General features: G+C 33.8%; 1 protein-coding gene across 7 annotated transcripts in view; it reads left to right on the top strand.

Moving 5' to 3' along the window:
* NOL4 (nucleolar protein 4) overlaps positions 1–21,483 on the top strand; it is a 129,802-nt gene that overhangs the window by 46,328 nt on the left and 61,991 nt on the right. For 5 of the 7 annotated variants that reach the window (XM_087961696.1, XM_087961697.1, XM_087961695.1 and 2 more), the window contains exons 2-6: positions 1,949–2,098; positions 9,516–9,627; positions 12,092–12,175; positions 13,740–13,852; positions 18,063–18,195. In XM_087961696.1, coding sequence (XP_087817822.1) covers positions 1,949–2,098; positions 9,516–9,627; positions 12,092–12,175; positions 13,740–13,852; positions 18,063–18,195 — 592 coding nt within the window. The remainder of the gene's footprint in view (positions 1–1,948; positions 2,099–9,515; positions 9,628–12,091; positions 12,176–13,739; positions 13,853–18,062; positions 18,196–21,483) is intronic. The other 2 variants (XM_026670293.2, XM_026670292.2) reach the window with 1 other exon arrangement.

Raw genomic sequence — 21,483 nt, 5'->3', positions numbered from 1 at the left:
TCCTGCCAACCTACCAGTTCAATAGCATATAAATACAAGAAGTTAATTGGATAAACTGAGTTAGTGGTCAAATTTACTTAACACAAATGACCCAAAGAGCTAGGGCTTTGTAAAATTGTCTGTGTTAAATTTTGTAATGATTCTGGCAAGGCATAATCATGAAGTACTGCATTTATTTTTAACAAATCCCCAGCCATTGATGACAGGAAGCATCCCAAGCATTTTTGCACTAGGAGAGTGTTGTCAACTTTTTATGATATCACCAGTCCCTTTCGCACTGTGATCTGGTAGGAAGCATGAAACAGAACAGCAGGAGGAAAACAGAAAAAAACTGCAACACTGTATGAAGTACTGATCTACGTGTACCTTCCAATCATACTTCCTGTCCCTTCTAATGAAGAAGATGAAGATGAAGAGGAGGAGGAGGAGGAAGATCTGTATTTCACCAATTTCTGCTCAGTTCCATCATAGCCATAGAGAATACTATAAAAGGTGCAAGATCAAGTAATAAGAAGCTTCCTAGCCTCCCTTTTGTCATCTGACAACAAATCCCTAGCAGAAAAAAGCCTTAAATATAATTCAAAGAAAAAAAATGTATTTAATGAGCAAGAAAAACAAGAGCAAATAAGACACTTTCTTCCAACCACAACAAGCCCGATTGAAGGTTACAGTAAGAAACATGACAAATATTTTAGGTCAAAGTTTCTTGACTTGCCCACTTTTAGATGGGTGGAGTTCAACTCCCAGAATTCCTTAGTCAGCAAAGCACCTATAGATTTATAGCAATTGTATGGTGTGCAACATAAATGTGCCAGCAAAACAAAACAAAAAACATAGTATCACATCAGCATTACACAAGATCAAGACAAGACAACATATTTGGTATTCTGTAGCAAGGCTCTTCCTCCTCCCCCTCAGGTGTGCTTTTCAGATTCAGCAAATCAGACTAAGCACAGCATTAGTCCCAGTCCACTGAAGTGAACCATGTGTAAATTCCATTCAAGTCGCAGCATTTAAGTTAACTGAATCTAATTGTATTAATCTGACTGGGTGAATTTCTATAACTATTAACAGATTATATACATCCAACCGAACATAAGTGGATTTATTCCTGAATATTTATGTATAAGATTTCACAGATGTCTAATGCTCTTTGGATGTGAGCCAGCATTTTACCTGAGGCCTCACCATTGCTAAATATGTTATTTGTCAAGTACTGGGTCAAATATTTATGCAGTTGTCCTCACACATTTGCGATAGGCTTACCCAGCGAAATCAACTACAGCTAATGCAGTACCAACACTCCACCACATTTTCTTTTCTACTACTGCACACTCACTTTTTTTACAGTGCTGTTGTAACTTAAAATGGTCATTAAATGAATGATTGTAAGTCAAGGACTACCTGTAATTTAAATGCAGTAGTCAGCCATTTTAAAAGGATAGTAAATAAAATGTTCCGATTATGCTTATGGATCCATTTGTGTGATTTTGAAGAAAGGTGAAACCATGCCTTGGTTTGTTTTAAGATTCAGTAGTAATCTTAAATAAACACACACACATACATGTGTGTATGTGTATGTGTGTGTCCAGTGTATGTGTGTGTGTGTGTGTATGCGTGCGCATGCATATATATATATACACACGTAGATTTCTATTGAACTCATTCACAAATTCTGTTCAAACTGAATCAATTCTTCTAATTAAAATGCAATTTTGAATCAGTTTTTGACTGCTTCATCTATTCCAATTAAATATAAATCATCACTTAGAATCTTATACACATCTATATTTATTGTGTAGTGATAATATTACTAACACTGATTTGACTGTTAAGCAGTATATGATCTTTAGATATCAGTGTCAATATCTTCAATTTACTGTGGCCGTAAGATATGTTTTCTAGTAATTTATATATTCATTTTGTGTTTCCTGTCATTTCTTCTTAGGATGGAATTGGGGTAGATGAAAAGCTGTCATTAAGACAGGTAGCTGTTGTTGAAGATTTCTTTGATATCATCTACTCCATGCACGTGGAAACAGGACCAAATGGAGAACAAATCAGAAAACATGCTGGACAAAAAAGAACCTATAAAGCAGTAAGTAAATAATCTTACACCAAGAGGAATGGCATATTGCTATGTTTTACCCAAGATAAATAAGATAAATAAGGCATATATTTGTCAAATATGTTTCAATTACACCATTTTATCCCTACATGAATCTGTGTTGACTTGCATTAATAAACTGAGATATGCTTTAATATATTTGGATTCCATGTTGATCAGATAGATCAGAGCCAATTCACCAGTACATTTAAATAATGTTTCATACTTATTTTCCTGTAACTGATAGAGAAATCAAGTTGTATATATATTTTGTATCCTACTTATCAAGCTGATTCTTTTGTATTTAACATTTAATTGATTAAAACGTTAGATAAGTTATGTTATCCTTAGAGATAACATACACAGATACATAGAGATGAATATTTAAATAATATATAACTATTACTTATTTATATTAACATATGTATATAATATATTAATATACTACATTAATAATAAATGAAAATGTTCCTTAATAATTTTAGTAGGTAATCTTCAGGAAACATGATAAATTTAGATTTTTAAAAGTTTGAATCACTTTATTCTTAACAGTATTTCAATTGTAATGTAGGCTGTCTATTACTTTCATAGTGAACCAGTTTTCCAATTTGAAACCCCTGTTTTAATTCTCCAGTCACAAAACATGCCTTCTTAAGTCCTCTACCTATCTAATTTATCTTTTAGTCAAGCAAAGTACTTTTACATTACAATGGGGCATTGTTAATGTATGAATCAACCAAGTTCCAAATTGAAGAAAGCAATATTAACTTTGAGTTTTAGACCTACAAAGGAACAAAATTTAGTTTCAGTGAATTTGAGATTAATTCAATAAAAAATGACCACTGAACTAATAAGGAACATTAACACCTCTTTCGATTTTTTCATTGAGATAACATAGCAGAGATGATAGATTATTATTTCCAAAACATTAATGATGAAAGTTTAAGGCAAATAACTTCAAGATTTTATATAATAAAAATGTGAAATAGTTTTAAGGAAGATTATTGGATCAGCCCCAACCTACTTCAACTTCTTTTCAAAAACTATTTAAAAAATAAGCTTTACTAAAAAATAAAAAGCCTATGACTTGATTTTTCTGGACTAAACAGTCTGTTGATATACTGTAGCTCTTTGGCAGGGTTAACTTTTTCTGAGAATTATGTGCTGCCTGTTAATTTAGAAAATGGAGGTGTATATATTAACACTTGCATATATAATATAATATAATTTTATATATGCACAATATAATAGTATATATTATACACAATCATAATACTGAAAACCCACCAGTAATAAAATAAAAATTCACTTAGAATGTGGTCAGGACAGACAAATACCTGAATGAAACAGAATTGGTTGTTTATTTTTTGGGAGGGGGGAATTTGAGAGACTTAAGAAATACATTACCATTAGGAGAAATTGAATAAACAAGAGACTGAATGACCCGAACAATTGCAGACAGATTGGACTACAGAGACCATCATGGACTATATTACAGATCAGATGAATAAATTGAGAGTTAAGACAATAATGAAAATAAAAGAGTATGGTTTTAGTGAAAAGAAGGTAATACAAGAAAGAGCAGATCAGATTGCAAAAAGAACAGGAGAGTATACCATGTTTCTCATCCTTTTTTCCTTCAACTCATCTAAAGAAATTATATCAGATGAGTGTGGCACACATACTCTCACTCTTCTGATAGTGTTCTGACAAGTATGAGTTTACAGATGTAATCAAACTCATTGATCGGCTACTCAGAACATAGAGAAACTCAGCCTTCACCCTCAGTTTTGTTCACACAGGGAAGGAAAATTTCAGTGGCGTGTAAGAATTTGCAAAATCAAAAAGTAAATCCATTCTCTGAATAACCCTAAAATTTCTCCAAAGCTATTTGAAAGTACCTGATTTTATCTGGTGCCTTAAATGATGCAAAATTTCTATGTGTAAATTCTTTCAAAAACATCTTTGTGTAATTTCTATGTGTAAAACTCTTTAAAAGTCCTTTTTAAAGAGTTTTACACATAGAAATCACACAAAGATCACCTAATCACAAGGCAATGGTCCCTTATATACCAACTTTTTGTTTACCTTAGCAATTCAAATAAGGGATGAGCAGCTGGTTTTTTAAGGAATTTATTGGAGTCATTAGACTTAACCAGTGGAAACTTTAGAATTAAGCAGTATTCAATACAATAATTAAATGTTTGTTGTAAGATTTTTTGAGACAAGTCACATTCAAATAATTTTCAATATGTTGTTCTCTATTTTATCTGCTAACTAATCATCTGGTTTTTTTGTCAGCTAATTTGTCCATTCTTTTTTCCCCTCTGCCATCAGTTCTCTCAGTCAGCTAATTTACCATTTCCCTAATTTCTTATTTTGTGTCTTTCTCTCACAGAGAAATAATATGAATGATTACTTCAATTTTTTAATGCAAGAATTAGATCAAGTAACTTTTCTGTTGTTGCAATGCTACTTACATATATCTGTGAGAAAGCTTCATTACTCTCAGTGTAACTTATTTCTGAGCAATTATTGGGGTTTCACTATTAAATATTATGCACACAAGATAAATATTTTCAACTTTAATGTTGCTATTTTCTAGATATCAGGGTAATCTTGCTTGTTGGCATGTTTATTTATCTTGAACTTCATGTATGAATAAATTAAGTATCATTGTTCTGACTCCAACTCTGAAAAATAATAAAGGTTTTGTGGCACTATAAAGCTGGCAAATTTGTTTTGGAACACTGTGGTAGTTTGTAAACAAGTAGGAAGAGGATAAAATAGGAAAAACACTTAGGGAAAGAACCTGGATGTTGACATGAATTATAAGTGTTCTGTCATGTCAAAGCTGCTATGCCTGTAGGGCAGTTGGTGGTCAAATACATGAGTACTGATGGGAACTGCATTGGCAAGTCAATTGTATGACAGCCATCACAACATCAAGCAATGCACTGTTATCTATCCCAGCTAACAGATAGTTTCTCTTTCAGCAGCTAAGTTGTGAGCAACCTGTTCCCTGTCTCATTATATCAGAAAAGTACCTATATCAAATATTTATTTGACAAGTTCAAAATGATTTCATACTAAATTTAGTTCTTAAGGCAACAAAAAAGAATCTAGTTATAGGATGGAATAACACTTCCGCAATCATGCAAAGATAAACTCAGTTTCATTTGATCCTATATGCTCTTTTGCTGGTTACCTGCTCATTCACATTCTGAGATTTTTTTTCTTTGTAATTTCTACCATTATAGCTGCTTTTTCCAAGGTAGTTCTCTCAAGATATTTATGCCATTGCTGTAAAGAGAAAGTAAATATTGTGGAGAATAAAATAAGTTTTTGAAAACACACAATTCATTTGAAATTTTCTAAATATATACACTTTTTAGGAGAAAAGTAATCAGTATATTCATTTTAATTGAACACATTTTAATAGCTACCATATGGACGCTATTTCAAATTTGTTCAGTCACACAACTGCCATTGTGTAGGCTACACAACATGTTGAAGACAAATTCTCATAACAAGTAATATTGTGCAATGAATTGCTTTACATCTCAGATTATCCATGCTTATGTATGTGTGTTTGTGTGTGTATGTATTATCAGGATTATGGCAGTTACCCCAATTAAATCATGAGTCTCGAGCCAAACTTTCAAAACTTCAAGAGGATTTATTGGGAATTAAAATGTCTGGCACTGCCTGGGTGTAGCCAACTCTGAGACACATAAATCATTGTCACCCTTGACCCTGGTTTTCCTCCACCCCCTGGGTGTATCATAATTCATATTCCCCAATGGGACACATCCATAGCCAAGAATAATAAATCATGTTCTCTAGTTAGAATTTTGCGTAGCAAAAACTTCAGTCACCTAGCTACTATCTTTGAAAACTATTTATGGAATGCACTTTTGATTTCCAAGCTGCCGCACTGCTCCCTCCTCCCTTTCTGTGGCAACTCTAAAAAGACCATAGAAATATTTTATGAGTTGACATGTATATATGCTTGTAGATTATTTTAAAGTAATTGTTTTATTTTATAAATAAAAGATTTTATTTTATTTATATCATGGGACCTTAGCTAAATAATAAAATAAAGAAATAAATAAACCATAAAACCTTTTCATATATTATCAGTTTTATATACAAATGTTTAAAATTAGTTTTATCATGAATGAATCCATTTCAAAGATGTTTTAGCTGCCAAAATTTGACCTATACCATTTGACCTATACCAACTATACCATTAATAGATTGAACTGTACAATGCATCTATACATTTTAAAATCACATATGCAACATATGTATTACTTATTAGCCTGTGCCAATGACAATGAGGACTTCCAGACATGCAGATTCTCCTTCTCCCCTCCCCAATTTCTCTTATACCAAATATCTTGAGCAGAGTGAATAGGCATAAATGATGAAGGAGAACAAAGAAGAGTGGTACTGTAATCAAGCAGAACAAGGCACTGAGTTTTGACACCCTCATCTAAGCTTTAGTGTAGCTTATATAATAAGGACCAATAATTTGCCTAAAATCAAGCCATTTAAAACAATGCTTCAATGGATGAAATTTCAAATGCAATCAAAATCCCACTCCAAAAGAGTACATGGAGTACATTTTCCAGCATGATAATTAATTACATCTACAGTATGCCTACATTTCTTTGTATACACCACATCAACCATATTCTTTGTCATCTTTTTCTAAATCATCAATTATTTAATAACAATAACACAGTCACAATACTCTAAATGTTTAGCATTTGTCATGTACAAGAAAGGACATTGTCTGGAAATATATTAGCACAGTATATAATATAGCAAATGTACCATTGGTTATATAAATCTGAGGAATGAAGGATACAGAAGGATGAATATAGTCATGGATACTGGATAATGGATTCAGAAGAGCATATTTTTTTAAAAAGAGTAAATACATATATCTGTACACTTCTTTCATGACAGAGTTCAGCTAGGAAGTTGCCTAGAAACAGAAAGAAGAAATATGGAGGCATAACCTTGTTTTATTTCTGTTGCATCTGATGAATAGCACTGCTAACAATATTTGCAACACATATCCTGTGCTGCAATTCTACTTGCTATATTGTATGTTGGTGGCATGTAGAGGAATGTCACACAAGAATTCTGCATTAGTTTGAAGAAAGGGACAGATTTCTCTTTTCACATGCAATCATATTGGAGAACAGAGGCAATTTATTTTTGGGCTCATTTGGTAGCATTCAAACTGCAGTAAAACTATTGTTAAAACTAGTATTCTTTTTTGAAAGAAATTACGACCATTTCTCTACTGGTGGTAATTCTTGCCTCACCTTCATTTCCTTAACTTTTAGCTTTAGCCTTATTAGCAATTCTTCTCAGGGAAAAGGGGCTTGATATTTTAGCTTTGCAGCTGGACCACTGAGAATGTAGTTTTCGTAAGACCAGGCAAATGACTCAACATGAAGTAAGGCTTTAGAGATTTATATTTTTAAATCTTTCATGGAGTAAACTCCATGTTACTGCCCAGGCAACAATTTATTTAACATTATTTTCTGCTTCCAACTTGTGTTTTCAAGTCAGGAATGTGTAAGGAGGAAGATTGTGGGATAGCTTTACATTGTTTCTGAGAATTTAGGAAGTGAAAATGGTGACAGAAGGGGCCTCAAATTTGTTTTATTCTGAATTTGTAGCTGAGAATGAATGAAATAATTTTGGGACTGAAGCAGAGTATAAATTCTACTTTTTTGTTAATCTATGTACTACTAAAACTCTGGGGCTTGTTTGATACTTTGTAACTTCAGAGGCTGAAGAAGGGAAAGAGGAAAAGAAGGAAAGAAGAGAAGGGATGGAAGGGAGGTAGGAAAGAATAGGGAGCTCCCACATCCACTATTTTTTGCTTGCCTGTAGTCATTCTGTTTTTCTGATTAGGTAAATATCTCTAAAATGATGACCTAATGGATCATGGATGTTACTTCTAAAAGTATTTAATATGCGAGTATACAGAGAAGGCCATGTTTTCTCATTCAGAAATAATATCTTTTGTGCCATGTTATGAGAACTGTATTTCTCCCTGTGAGCTATTTTTGATAGGCAACAAAAATTTATAACTTTCTGCCCAAGGTTCAGACAGCATACATTTTTCCCTCCCCTATTTCCCCCCACAAAAATATCTTGTGATGTAGGTCGATAGAAGTTGAGGTAATTTGCCTAAAATCACCCAGTTTGCTCCATGGCTGAGGGTGGTCTTGAAGCCAAGTCTCCTTTGTGCAATCCAATGCTTTCTCCGGGCACTATACTATTAAGTTCTAGTGTATGAAATGTACACCAGTTTCACAGCTTAACTCTTTTGTTTTCCAAATAAAATTCTATCCTATCTGAATGAATGGTGAACTCAGTACAATTTTTTTATTAAAATAAATGAAACATCCCCCAAAATACAGGTTGCTAATTAATCTACAAGAATGCTTCATTAATTTCAATTTTTGAATATGTTAGAGACGTTAACTAATGTGTACATTTTTGTAACTAATGTGTAAATTTTCACTCTTAATTTTAAATAGTGGTTCAGTCTGTCTGGCAGCAACATGGCAGTATCCAATATAATTGTTTATTGTTGAAAGTAGCAGTAAATAGAACTAAAAACTATGTTGGATATGGGCTTCTATACATAGCAAGGCATGGGGTGGGCAAGATAAGGAGTGATCAAGTATATATCTTAATATTGTGATACTAGGTCTTCCCCTTATGCACAGTGCACAATGGAACATTGTGATTATAAAAGGAAGGTATTTCTGTTGTAATGTTTGGAGGATTTTAATATCATTATTTGGAATGAATACCTATGTTGAAACATGTACTGAAATAACTAGCAATAGCAATAACATTTAGACTTATATATAGCTTTACAGTGCTTTACAGCACTCTGTAAGAGATTTACAGAGTCATAATATTGTCCCCAACACCTGGCATCTAACTGTGGTAACTCTTAAAAGTAGCTGATCTTCTCCTGCTACTATCTAAAATTGACATGCAATTAACAAAGTATTATCAAAAGGCAAAATTGGGGACACAATAAAAACAGTGGTAAAACTATAACAAATAAAAACAAATATTTTGGGCATATGAACAAAAGACATTTTGGAAACACCATCTGAATATTTATTATTTTCTTGATTTTTTTATCATAAGCAAAAATGATTTTATTATCATTATGTCTTGATTTGGTGGACTTGTAAGCTGCTATTGTTTGAAATTCAATGTAGTATTCAGGCATACTTTATTGGATTTTCAGGAATTATGATATCATACACTTTATTTAGAAATATAATGATAGGTTCCATTAAATCATACCCACTCAGCTTATATTATAATACCTATATTTCATTATTTATTTCAGATTTCTGAGACCTATGCCTTTTTACCAAGAGAAGCAGTGACACGATTCCTAATGAGCTGCTCAGAGTGCCAGAAAAGAATGCATTTAAACCCAGATGGAGCTGATCATAAAGGTATGTTTGGTGTCAAATAATGAGATGTAAAGCATTTTATTCATAGCCCATTTATATTTTCCTGATTTAAGTGGAGAGTCATAAAATTGTACACTAGAATGGTTGAAACATTCATATCATCTCATTTCTGCATTAGCATATATTTAGCATGTCTCCAGAATTCTCTGAAAGGCTTATATGTAATACTATGTATGCTCTCATGTAGCCACAATAGGTCAATAATTTTTTTCTTCTACTGTTCAATCATATTCAATTCTTGGAGATTGCCTGGACAAGTCCTTGCAGTTTTGACAGAAAGGTTTTTCAGAACTGGTTTGCCATGGCTGAGAGAAAATGACTGGCCCAAGTCACCCATATACAGGCAGGGCTAGAAGTCACAGTCTTCTGGTTTCTAGCCTTTAACAACTACACCAAGATAGGATAGTTTTCATTCATTTTCTTTGTACGCAAAATAACATTTTTCTAAAATGATATATAATAACTATCCTCTATGGCAGGGCTGTCAAACTCGCGGCCCGTGGCCCAGATGTATCATGTGCTGGCCCCGCCCTGCTTGGTTTAGCAAAGGGAAAAAAAGTGCTGATATGTCACAAGACGCCGCTGTGATGACACAAGTTTGACACCCCTGCTCTATGGTATAATAAGATGATGTGTGAAAATTCAATGCATGATTTTTTTTCAGCTAAACCCATCCCTCAGTTTTGTGATGGGGGGAAGAATCTGATGAGTGCAAAGCATGCAGTCCTAAGATCCTGGAGGATGATACAGTCTGAATCTAACAAATGAAATGTAATGATAATATTTAAGATGGGTTAAAGTACAGATAAACTCTAGGCTAGATACAATCCAAACCTAAATAACATATTCTGAAATGAAAAACTCTGCTTTCTCTCTACTGACTTCTTGCATCTATAGAAGTTTTCCATTAAGTATGAAATATAAATAAATCAGTACTCTTAAATTTCATTTGAATTGTAGAAGGAAGGTTCTTTCTCACAGAGGGACAACCTCATAGATCTCATAGAAAACATAAGAATTTTGAGGGGAGGCAAAAGAGATTTGACAAGTGAGAAAATTTTTTCAGATCAGCTAGTTACCTTGATTGTATGACTGATTTTATGCCTTTAAGTTGCTATTGATTTTTAGTGACACAGATGTTCTCCATAATGATTTACCCCTAACCTAGTCTTCAATTCTTCCAATGGTTCCTACTGCTGAACCATGTCTAAATATTGTTTGCTCCCATTCTATGTTATTCACTGGTTTATTCTCTGGCATACTTAGTGGAGTTTTGGGATAAAACAATTTAAGATTAAAATGCAGAAAGGGGATAAGAAATACTAAAACCATAAGAAAAAACATAGTTTAAACTAGTTTAACTAGTTTTAGTTTAATTCACTATTAAATTCATTGAAATAACTCTATGTTTCTCTTGACATAATCAATTCTTATTCCATTTAACAAAGTGGTCAGAAGCATGCTATTATCTATCCATATCTATCTATCATGTGCAAGAAACCAGGTAGAGTTCAAAAGCATTGCAAGTTTATTCCAAGCAATCTATACACAAAAATCTGATCTACTAATGTTCAAGGCATATTCGCACTAGATAGGCATTAACAGGCTTCCAAGATCTCCTTCAGGGATGTAGGGATTCCAGACTGATGGTGCATTTGACCCCACCTTGAGCTCAGCCTGCTCACTCCTACACTATCTCTGGAAATCATCCTGGCTTTCATTGTGTTCATACCAGTTCATTCATTGCATTTTGTTTTCAGATATTTCATCTTTTATTTTTGAAGATCTCAATTCCACTGAAGCATAATTCTTGGCTCACTATCCATTCACTTTTCTTCATGTCACTCACCTTGGTGCTGAATCACAGTATTCATAACCCATTATTTTTTCACTTAATTGAAATTACTCTATGTTTCTCTTAACATAATTAATTCTTATTCCATTTAACAAAGTGATCAGAAGCATGCTATTATCGTTATAAACTAATAAAATATTAAATCCCGAAAAGAAGCATGCCGCTATAGATATTCATTTTTGCTCATTTTTGACAAACACTCATACCTTACATTATGCCATATACTATATATTATTGTTCTATTTGCATTTGCATACCTTAACATTTCTGTATTTCCCCCCATATTTAATAAATATTCTATTAAAATATAGGAATTAATTTAGTTACTATAACTTGTAATTGTTTGCTTCATCTTCCCCGTCAAAAAATTGTCTTGGTATTTGATAATTAATTTTTCAGATCCATATTCACATTATATTATTAATGTGGGAAAGCAGGGGATGAAACATTTGGTGTTTATCTCAGAAGAGGCAATTCAGTGAAAGACTCTCCCTTAAATATATTACTGAGTTTATGAACCAATTCTTACCATTTTCATATCTTAGACTAGCATTAAAATTTTATATTGTTTTTGCTTCCTTATGTTGCCAGCCTTGAGGGTCTTGACAACAATCTTGAAAACTTGGTTGCCACTCTGTCCTTCCCAGTTCCATTTTGGGGAGAAGATCAAACAAAGTAAGAGATGAGGAGTTCTCTCCATCATGCTTGCTTTTTTCCATCATCTATTACTATCCTATTCTATCCTATCATTTTCTTGTACTAATGGGCCCACCCGTTCCTTTTTCTTTCTTTCACTATTTACAGTACCAAAAAAGCCTTCCCTGTGTGAGTCTAAGTGACTTTTGTACTTTAGCCTTCCAACTTTATTTCAGGAGCTATTTGCTACTTACTTATTCAGTTGCTTGGTGATTATATCCACCTTCCATTTACTCAATATGTCTTTCTAACACTTAGTTCACCTAAAAGCCTGCTGTGCAATTTCTAAAATGTCAATTTTTTTTCTTATTGAAAAGGTGTGTAACTATAGTTTCAATAATGTATTTTTGAGAATTTCCCAACTTTCTTACACAATCTTGGATCTCAGAATTTTTCCCCCATGGGATCCTGCATGTTACTTCTCTGGAATTGCCTTTTCTGAAACATATTGTGCACACTATTATGCTCCAATTTCTCTTCCTGAAGTATCTTGAATCTAAAGATGATATGGTTACTTCTCCCCAAAAATCCCATTCCTATCTAGGAGGATTAGTCCTCCTGTTATTGTCTTCAGTCTTCTGAAACATGAAATGGTCAGCAAGTCTACTGAGAAATTGTGGAAGATTGCAGTTTTGGTGAACCTGGGTTTTCCAACAAATATCTGAGTTGAAGTTTTCTTTATAACTAGAATGTCATCCCTGAAAATTCTTTAAACTAGTCCAGGAAGGCATTATCCAGAGGTTCTGCCTAGCTTGGTGGGCTACAGCAGTCGTCTCCCCCAATAATATCTTATTGTTTCCTACCTTGTGTTTTTATTCAAATCTTCTTGGACTTTGGCATTTAAATTCCTGGATCTCAGTATCTGAGTGCACTTCCTTCATGTATAATGCCACTCCTCCACTTTTGTTTGGTCTTTTGAACATGTTATATCTTTCAAAATTATATCATCAGCAGATGGGCCATAGATATGGATCTTGAGCACTCTCATAGTCTTGATCAATGTAAGTCTTCACATAATATATTTCAGAAGGTATAGAAAAAGGAAGATGTAGAATGTAGAATGGTGTGTGCTTTAACGTAGCATGGCACATGCACCTTTCTTTGCTAATCATACAGCCATATCATTCAGTTTGGGCCTATTTTATTGAAGTATGTGGAAGCATAACAAAAATCCTTTTACAAGGCAACAACTAGGTACATGCAATGTGCTGCCACACTTTCTCGATGCATTGTCATTTAACTGCAAATCCTGGATGTAGCTTTCTTGCTGAAGAAAAGTGATACATATGTAATTAAATTATGGGGCTTTCATTGGACCTGTTGCAAATCTCTCTATATAAAATATCTCAATATATTTTTATTGTCATGTAGAAAGTTTGTAATTATGAAGAAATGTTTATAATCCCAATGGAGTTTTATCAAGTTGCAGTTGCTCATTAATTTTTCCTAAAGTGGAAATATTCTAAACACTCAGTTTGCAATTAATTTGCTTGTAGAACCCTATAATTATAATACAATATATAATATGTTCTAATTCTTTCAGATAATGGAAAACCTCCAACATTGGTGACAAGCATGATTGATTATAATATGCCAATCACAATGGCCTATATGAAACATATGAAGCTGCAGCTATTAAATTCCCAACAAGATGAGGTAAACTTAGCTTGTTCATATTAATAATAATTATATTCAAATTACATTCATGTAATTTGCTGTGTGAGGTTTGGACTTGGGTTAAGAGTTTTTCTTTTTAATGCAATTTGATTTTTCCAAATGGAAAATATGGTAAACATGAAAACTTTAAAAAAAAAAACCTGTTATACAGAGTTCACAAATGTATAGATAGTAATAATTTTGCAAACTGAACAGCTTGTATCATTAGCTAGTGTTCAAATAATGGGAAAATATGGGAAGCAACATGATAGGATATTTTTTTCATTGTGTTATTGGTTGTCTTGAAAGGAATCAAGAACGTTTAAAAGCAACAAATTGTCTTGAACATTTGACTACCATGACTATCTGGCAAAATTGAATGACGTGGTTAGAAATAATAATAATAAATTTGTCTTTTACCTATAAATTGCGGAGAGAGACATATACATGAGCAAAGTTGATGAGATGGCACTTACTGAACTGAACTGAATTGTCTCAGTGTTTCTCAGTATTGAGAGCTTGAAGATGCATTTGTGCTGGGAAATCCTGGGAATTGAAATTCACACATTTTAAGTTGCTAAGGTTGAGAAATGCTGCTCATAAATACACATAAAAGAGGAAAGTTGACAATAAATAAATGTCCAAAACAACCTATAGAAAACTGAGGCCAATCATCAACTCCTTAGGCAGTCCAGATTAAGAATAGGGAAATTCATAATAAAGCCTCCTGAATCCAATTTTCAGTTTTATCCAACCTAAGACATTTTACTTTTTCAAAAACATTCACCATTTGAAAAGAAAACAGTCTGAAGAAGAAATGGGAAAGCTTTCCCTTTGATCTAATTAATAATCTGCTTCTACTCTAAAAGTATAAAATAAAGTCAAAATAATATGCTAATTGGTTCGCTCCCAACCTAACTCTAACCCATCCACCAGAGCACAACCATCAATAAAATGAGAAAGCGAAAAAGAACAGCATATTATTTGATCTGTTGATCCTCTACACTCCTCTTAAAAGGTTGTTGTTAATTGTAATAGTATTTCTTCAAGAAGCTCTACGAATTTAGATATATATTAAAAAAAAAGAAGGGGGAGAAAAGGTACCTTTTGCCCAACATAGCCAATGTGATCAAATTTGGAATATCTTGTACTGAGAAAATTCTTTCTTGTCAATATCCACACTAATCTTCAAAAGCAATGAAATATTTATTTTCACAACAGAGTTTTCTTATTAGCACATATGATTCTGTAATGCACACACACACACATTTTTGAACACATTTTTGTAACATTTGCATATTTACAATCAGCTTTCCTTAATGTAGACATCAGATGGCAGCACCAAGCCAATTTTGGCTAACCCCTGAAAAAGTTAACAAGGTGATTCCATGTTACTGCTCAGACACAAAAAATTATATGATTCCAAGTATCAAATCACTTTATACTATGCCATATTTTCTGACCATAGTTAAAATATTTTCATGATGCATCATGAAAAAAAAATTGCTGAGAGGCTTACATTGTTAACCTATTCCCATTTTTCTGGGAGTAAGAACTATTGAATACAGACGACTCTATTGAGCAGGGATCATCTGTCTGAGTAGACAGAATCAGAAAAGCAGTATATTTACAAACTACAGCTACAGGTCTGAAAAGTGTGCTATAATAAACTGTTCTTCTGTATGTACTCTGTATAGTAATGGGGCTATATTTGTGGTGTTTTACTACTGCCTGCAACTGTCCCCATGAACTATGACTATTTCCTACAAATGTACATTCTATAGTAATTTTTTAAAAAAAGAATGATTCTGAATATCAGCTGTCTGTCTTACAGCTGGGCATATGTGAAAATTAGCAATTAATGCCAAGATTCTTGGACCATGACAATTATCTCAGTCAGGTTGTGATACTAGATCTTGCAAAAGTATCCAAGCTTAACACATTATGCTGCCATACTCTCCTTACCTATTATGAATGTATATGATCCTGGAAGATAGGATGATCAGTCTGAATCTTTAACATGACAACAACCAGGAATAGGGTTTTAACTAAGGGGTTAGGACCAGTGGTGTGATTCAACTGGTGTAACAACCAGTTCGGTGAGTGTGCGCTTTACAATTAATCCATTTACTATAGTTTAAAGCAGGGATTCCCTACTTTTTTGGAATTGTTAGCAGATCTAGATTTTTGAGTATACGCAAATGCTCTTGCAAAATAGACTACTTTGTAAAGAAGTCATTACCCATTCATAAAATAACTTATATGGTAGATAATCTGTTACAAAGCACTCATTTAAAACAATGCTACCTAATGCTTATAGCTCCTCCCTGTACAATATTTATTACTTTTGGTTACATTTATTCTTTCCATGAAAATAAAAGCTTTGAAAGCTAATTCTTCCTCTGAATTGGGAGGAATCCTAGGAATAAGTAGTCAATTTATTTATTCAGGTTTTTTCATTTATTAAATGTCTTTATTTTAGTTATCCATTTAGGTGTCTACTATAACCTTGTTATAGTTTTATTCAGATACTTCATAGAGTAGAGGAGGTAGATTATCTCCGCATTGTGGGTAGAAGTTGGACAGGAGAAAATGTACACCCTACATGGAGGATTTTCCCTTGTTTAGATCTCTATGTGAACATATAGGTGGCGAAGAAATAAGACCAAGGCCAGCAGACAGGTTTCCTTTGCCGGCATGAAGTTAACTATGTTGAGGGAAAAGACTTATATCAAACTACTTTTATTCTGGAAAACAGTGTTGTTTTTTCCTGATGAGTACTTTCCGAGGCAGACTAGTAACTAATTTTCACACTAGATTACAGTAAGTATGATAGAAAATGAATATCTATCCTTTCATCAGGAAAGAGTTCATTTCATGGATATATTGTATACTGTGAAGAATAGATTGATAGGGAGGCCCTAGAAAATGTAAACAAATTTTATATGCAATGTAATACTTCATAATTTAAAAAATACATGATGAATTTATACTAAATGTTTATTTATAAGAATTAATTCATCATGCTTGCATATAGTTTGGATGGAAAACAAAACACAGTTCATACATTAAAACTTTTCAATAACAAAAACTACTATGGAAACAACGATAATCTGTTCTGATTCATTACTTATCCATAATTTTTTCCTCTGCTTCAATTGCCCCAAAATTAAGTTTGTTCCCTACCTTTCATAACTCCAAAGTATTTTGCTATTCCTTTATCTGATATCTTACTATAGCATCTATTACAATTTGATGGAGTTTATACCTTTAGATTTTCTTTCTCTTTGCTAGGATTTATAGCAAATTACAGAATAGTCAAAATGATGATGATGATATGCTATGATGATGGTGATGATGATAATGGTAATGAAGAAGTTGAGTTTCTCTAGGCATCTTTCAGAATGAGTAATCAGTCATGCTTAAAATAAACAAATTCCTTCAGATTACGTTCAGGTTACTTAATTTTTCTATCAGTGTACCCAGAGATGTGTTCCATGATTCTCATCAGGCTCCTGTCCTACTTGCATTTTGATATCTTTAACTAATCTCTTTTATTGGAAAAAAATGGGAATTTATCAATCTCAAAAACAATAGAATCCCTCTGTATTTCCTTGGATCATTCCCCTTCCATCCATCCAAAGAAAGCCCAGTGCCAGATTGTTTGCAAAATGTCCAGTGTAGCCCTCAGCTTGAAAAGATCCCTGTGCTAAATCAATGTCTCCCATGATAATGAATTTTTCATACAGACAGGATTTATTCAACATCATCTGCTACATTGTTAACATTCGAGATGTGCCCCAAACCCCAATGAATTTAAAACCCCTGAACTAAAGCAAGGATATAACACTATGCACCACTGTTACCTTACACCATTTCATTCTGCATTTTTAAGAGATAGAAGTGTTATGGTGACCTGTTTGTAGAAATTACAGCTATTTTGCGCAACCTTCTATCTCTGTTCCATTTAATCATTAATTATGAATTCATGTATACACAGCATACGTGTGTGTTAATATTAGGTTTCCAGGGGGATATCAGCCAGTTAATAATTCTTACATAGATACTTACAATCTTAAGTGTTATGACTCTTTATATGTATTTCTTGCTAGATTTGTCATTACCTGACATAATCCAATTCCGCACAAACATGTTTGAAAATTACCTTGATATTTTAAATAATATGTGATATGGAATGTTATATCTTCAGGATGAAAGTTCCATAGAAAGTGATGAATTTGATTTGAGTGATTCTACCAGAATGTCTGCTGTGAATTCTGACCTCAGTTCAAATCTTGAAGAAAGAATTCAAAGTCCACAAAATCTTCAAAGTCAGCAAGATGGTAAGGTATTTTAATGTTTAATAAATGAAGACGAGTTTTATTGCTAAGTTTTTTTCTTTATTGACTTTTGTTTTTGTTTTTCCTCCATTCATTGTGTCCAATTCTTGGAGACTGCCTGGATATGTCCCTGCAGGTTTTTTTGGCAGGATTTCTCAGAAGGTGAGAGAAAGTGGCTAGCTCAAGGTCACCCAGCTGGCTTTGTGCCTAAGGCAGGGCTAGAACTCAGAATCCCAGTTTCTGGGCTGAAGCTTCACCATCACTCCAAACAGGCTCTTTATTCCTGATTATTTGCAGGCAATTGTTGATTCCTGAATGTGATGAACTATTTCATAGGACTGTTTCAAAACCATTTTAAACAAAAACAATTTTTGTGTGAATGTATCATTAAAGTAGCTGAATTCTTTGGAAGATGCTTCCAAGCTATCACCAGCCATCTTTGTGTATTTGCTTTGTGTGTTTGCTTTGATCCACATCTGGTCCTAACAGAAATGTTATCTGTGTAAGTAGAGACATGTCCTGTAAATTGAACAGACTTTGAAGTCACTGTGAAAGTCTTAAAAAGGACTTAATTGCTTTAATGCTTCAAAGATACTAATTACTTTGTGAATCACAACCTCTGTATCACTAACACTATGATCAGATTTGCAAACAAGTATAAACTACCTACATGCATCCTGGATCAAACATTGGGACCTACCTGACTATGACATAGTACATCAGCATGATCTTAAAGACATCGCCATCATTCATGCCATGTGAGATGCAGAGTACTAGATGGATTACAAGTTGGTCTGGTCACTCCTCAAACTTCACATAGCCCCTTTACATCATAAGGAACCAAGAACTGTCAGAAAGCCAGTCCACATCAGCAATCTACAGGTACAGATCAAGTCCAACACTTCAAAGATGTACTTACTGAAAATCTCTCCGGCAATTTACCACTTGTAGGAACCCATTTTGAAAAGTGGATGCAGTTTAGAGAAAGTATCACACAGACTGCAAAAGTGTACTTGGACTAAAAATATGGGCATATCAAGACTGGTTTGATGACTTCCGGTTTGAGCTTCTTTGGTGACAGACTGAATTCTGAAATCATGCGCAGTTTCGATCTGTGCTTACTGCTGGAGCGCCCCGAGCTGGCTGGTTTTGGGGCTAAGCCACCCCATAGAGGTAGTGAAGAGGGGGGAGACTGCCAGCAGGGTCAAGGAGAGTTGCATCTCTCCTCCTCAGCTGGCCTTATTCCCTTTCCCAAAGGCAGTTGCAGCGATGGTCAGAAATGGCCACCTCAAAGAAGAACTCAACCGGAAAAGAATGTGCAGGAGGAAGATAAGAAGAGAAAGTTTTGGCTGACCGGGTTGAACTGGAAAAACAACAATACAAGGTACCCTGGAATTTGAATTATAAAGAACAATATTTTTCCCAAAGAAGACTTTGAAGTGGCAAATGAGAGAGGGAAGGGAAAGGATTTGGTTTTTTTTCTTTTCTTCCCTATATTGACAACTAAGAGACTTAAGCAAGAAACCGGCAAAAATCCACTTTGACATTAACAGGTATTTAAGCTGAAAATAAAATGTCAAAGGGATAATAAAGATTTCTGGGTTCTCAAAAACTTTTAAAAGAAGGAAAAAAACAAAAGGGTGGAATCTGGAAAAATGGAGGAGACCACCTGGAAGTGAAAGGAATTAACAGTGAAACTTTAACAAGATTCCGAAAAGATACATTTTAACTGAAACTTTGTAACAAGATAAGAGAACCCCAGGAAGAGAAAGTGGAAAAAAGAAGCAAGAAGAAACAGCTTTGGATTATTTGGATTACTTAGTGATTTTTGGATTTTTGGCTATTGGATTTAAAGGACTAAAATTAATCGGGTGGTTGTTTAAAAGTTTTTAAAATGGTATCACTCTTGGAAGAATTGAGAATGGAACTTAAAAAAACAGAAAGAAGATGCACAAGAAAGAAGAGGCTCTTTTGGCTTTGTATTTCAATTTTTAGAAATGGAGATCCTGAACTATGAGAAACAACAAGAAATGCCTGTAGCACAAGAAGGGCAGGACAAAGAAGAAGCCATCTTCAATGACCAAGTATTTCTATGTGGGGAAAAGAAAGGGAAGGGGGGATAGAGAGTGAAAAATTTAAGATCTGAAAAAACAACTCAAAAAAAGAATAGTTTGAAAAGTAATTACAACATTAGGAAGAAACAGAAGAGAGGATTACAGAAGAGAGAATCAGAATTAGAGAGAGAAGGGGTCAAAAAGGGAAGGGAGAAGAAGAAGGAGAAGAGGGAAAGGAAAAGAAATTATAAAGGACGGAAACAGGACATAGAGAAACAGGGAAAACGTACAAGACACAGAGATAATGGGTGAAAACTTAATTGAAAGGGGGATTATGCAAGGGTACATAAAATAGTATTGTTATACCCTGTTTCTCCAACAATACGGCCTCCCCCAATAGGAAGTCCCTGCATGTTTTATAGGCATGAAATGAAATTAAGCCCCTCCCCCCAAATTAAGGCCTATATTAAAACATGCGAAATGGGGGGAATGGTGGGGGGGCTTGCCGTTAGGAAGTACTTTTGTTGCACACCTGGATATGGTGCTACCTGCGTTGACCCCGATACGAAGTGCCCCACCAACGCCGAGATCAACATCCAAGCCGTCACCGCCCACCCGAAGATGCAAGGGGGGGGGGGGAAATTAAGTCACCCCCGAAAAGACGGCCTAGCCATTTTTTCGGGGCTCAAAAAAAAATAAGACCCAGCCTTATTATATGAGAAACACGGTATTAGAAATAGAAATGAACTTTGAAAATATGAAACAAGTGTGATTAAAATGATAGATAAATACTCACTGTAATGTAATGGAATGTTTAATAAATAAATGAAATAAAGAGAATAAAAGAATGAAATTAGGAAAGGAGGGGAACATTTTAATTATTATAAATGTGTTATAAAAATTTAAGTGAAGAGGAATATGAAAGAAACATGAAAAATTATGGAAATATTATAAGTGTTCCTAGAAGTATGATATCCTATTGAAAAGAAATGTTAAAGATGTCAAAGATTATAACTAACATTAATGATAGAGCTGAATTGGAATAGAATAAGTATTTTATTTATTATTGTTTTATATATATATATATATTCTCTTTAAGAACTTAATGCGTATTTTAAGAATGTACCAAGCAGAATTCGACTGGAAGTTATGTGTTATATTGAATGTTATTATTGTAAAGGCATAAATTGAGGTTTAAATAAGAGCTGAATGGATAAAAATTAAAAGATACAAAGGT

This window comes from Notechis scutatus, chromosome 3 (genome assembly GCF_049901735.1).
Source record: "Notechis scutatus isolate UNSWTSFEM ecotype Mainland chromosome 3, rNotScu1.2, whole genome shotgun sequence".
NCBI lineage: Eukaryota > Metazoa > Chordata > Lepidosauria > Squamata > Elapidae > Notechis > Notechis scutatus.
The sequence above is the reverse complement of the archived record's forward strand: the minus strand, read 5'-3'. Positions and strand labels throughout refer to the sequence as shown.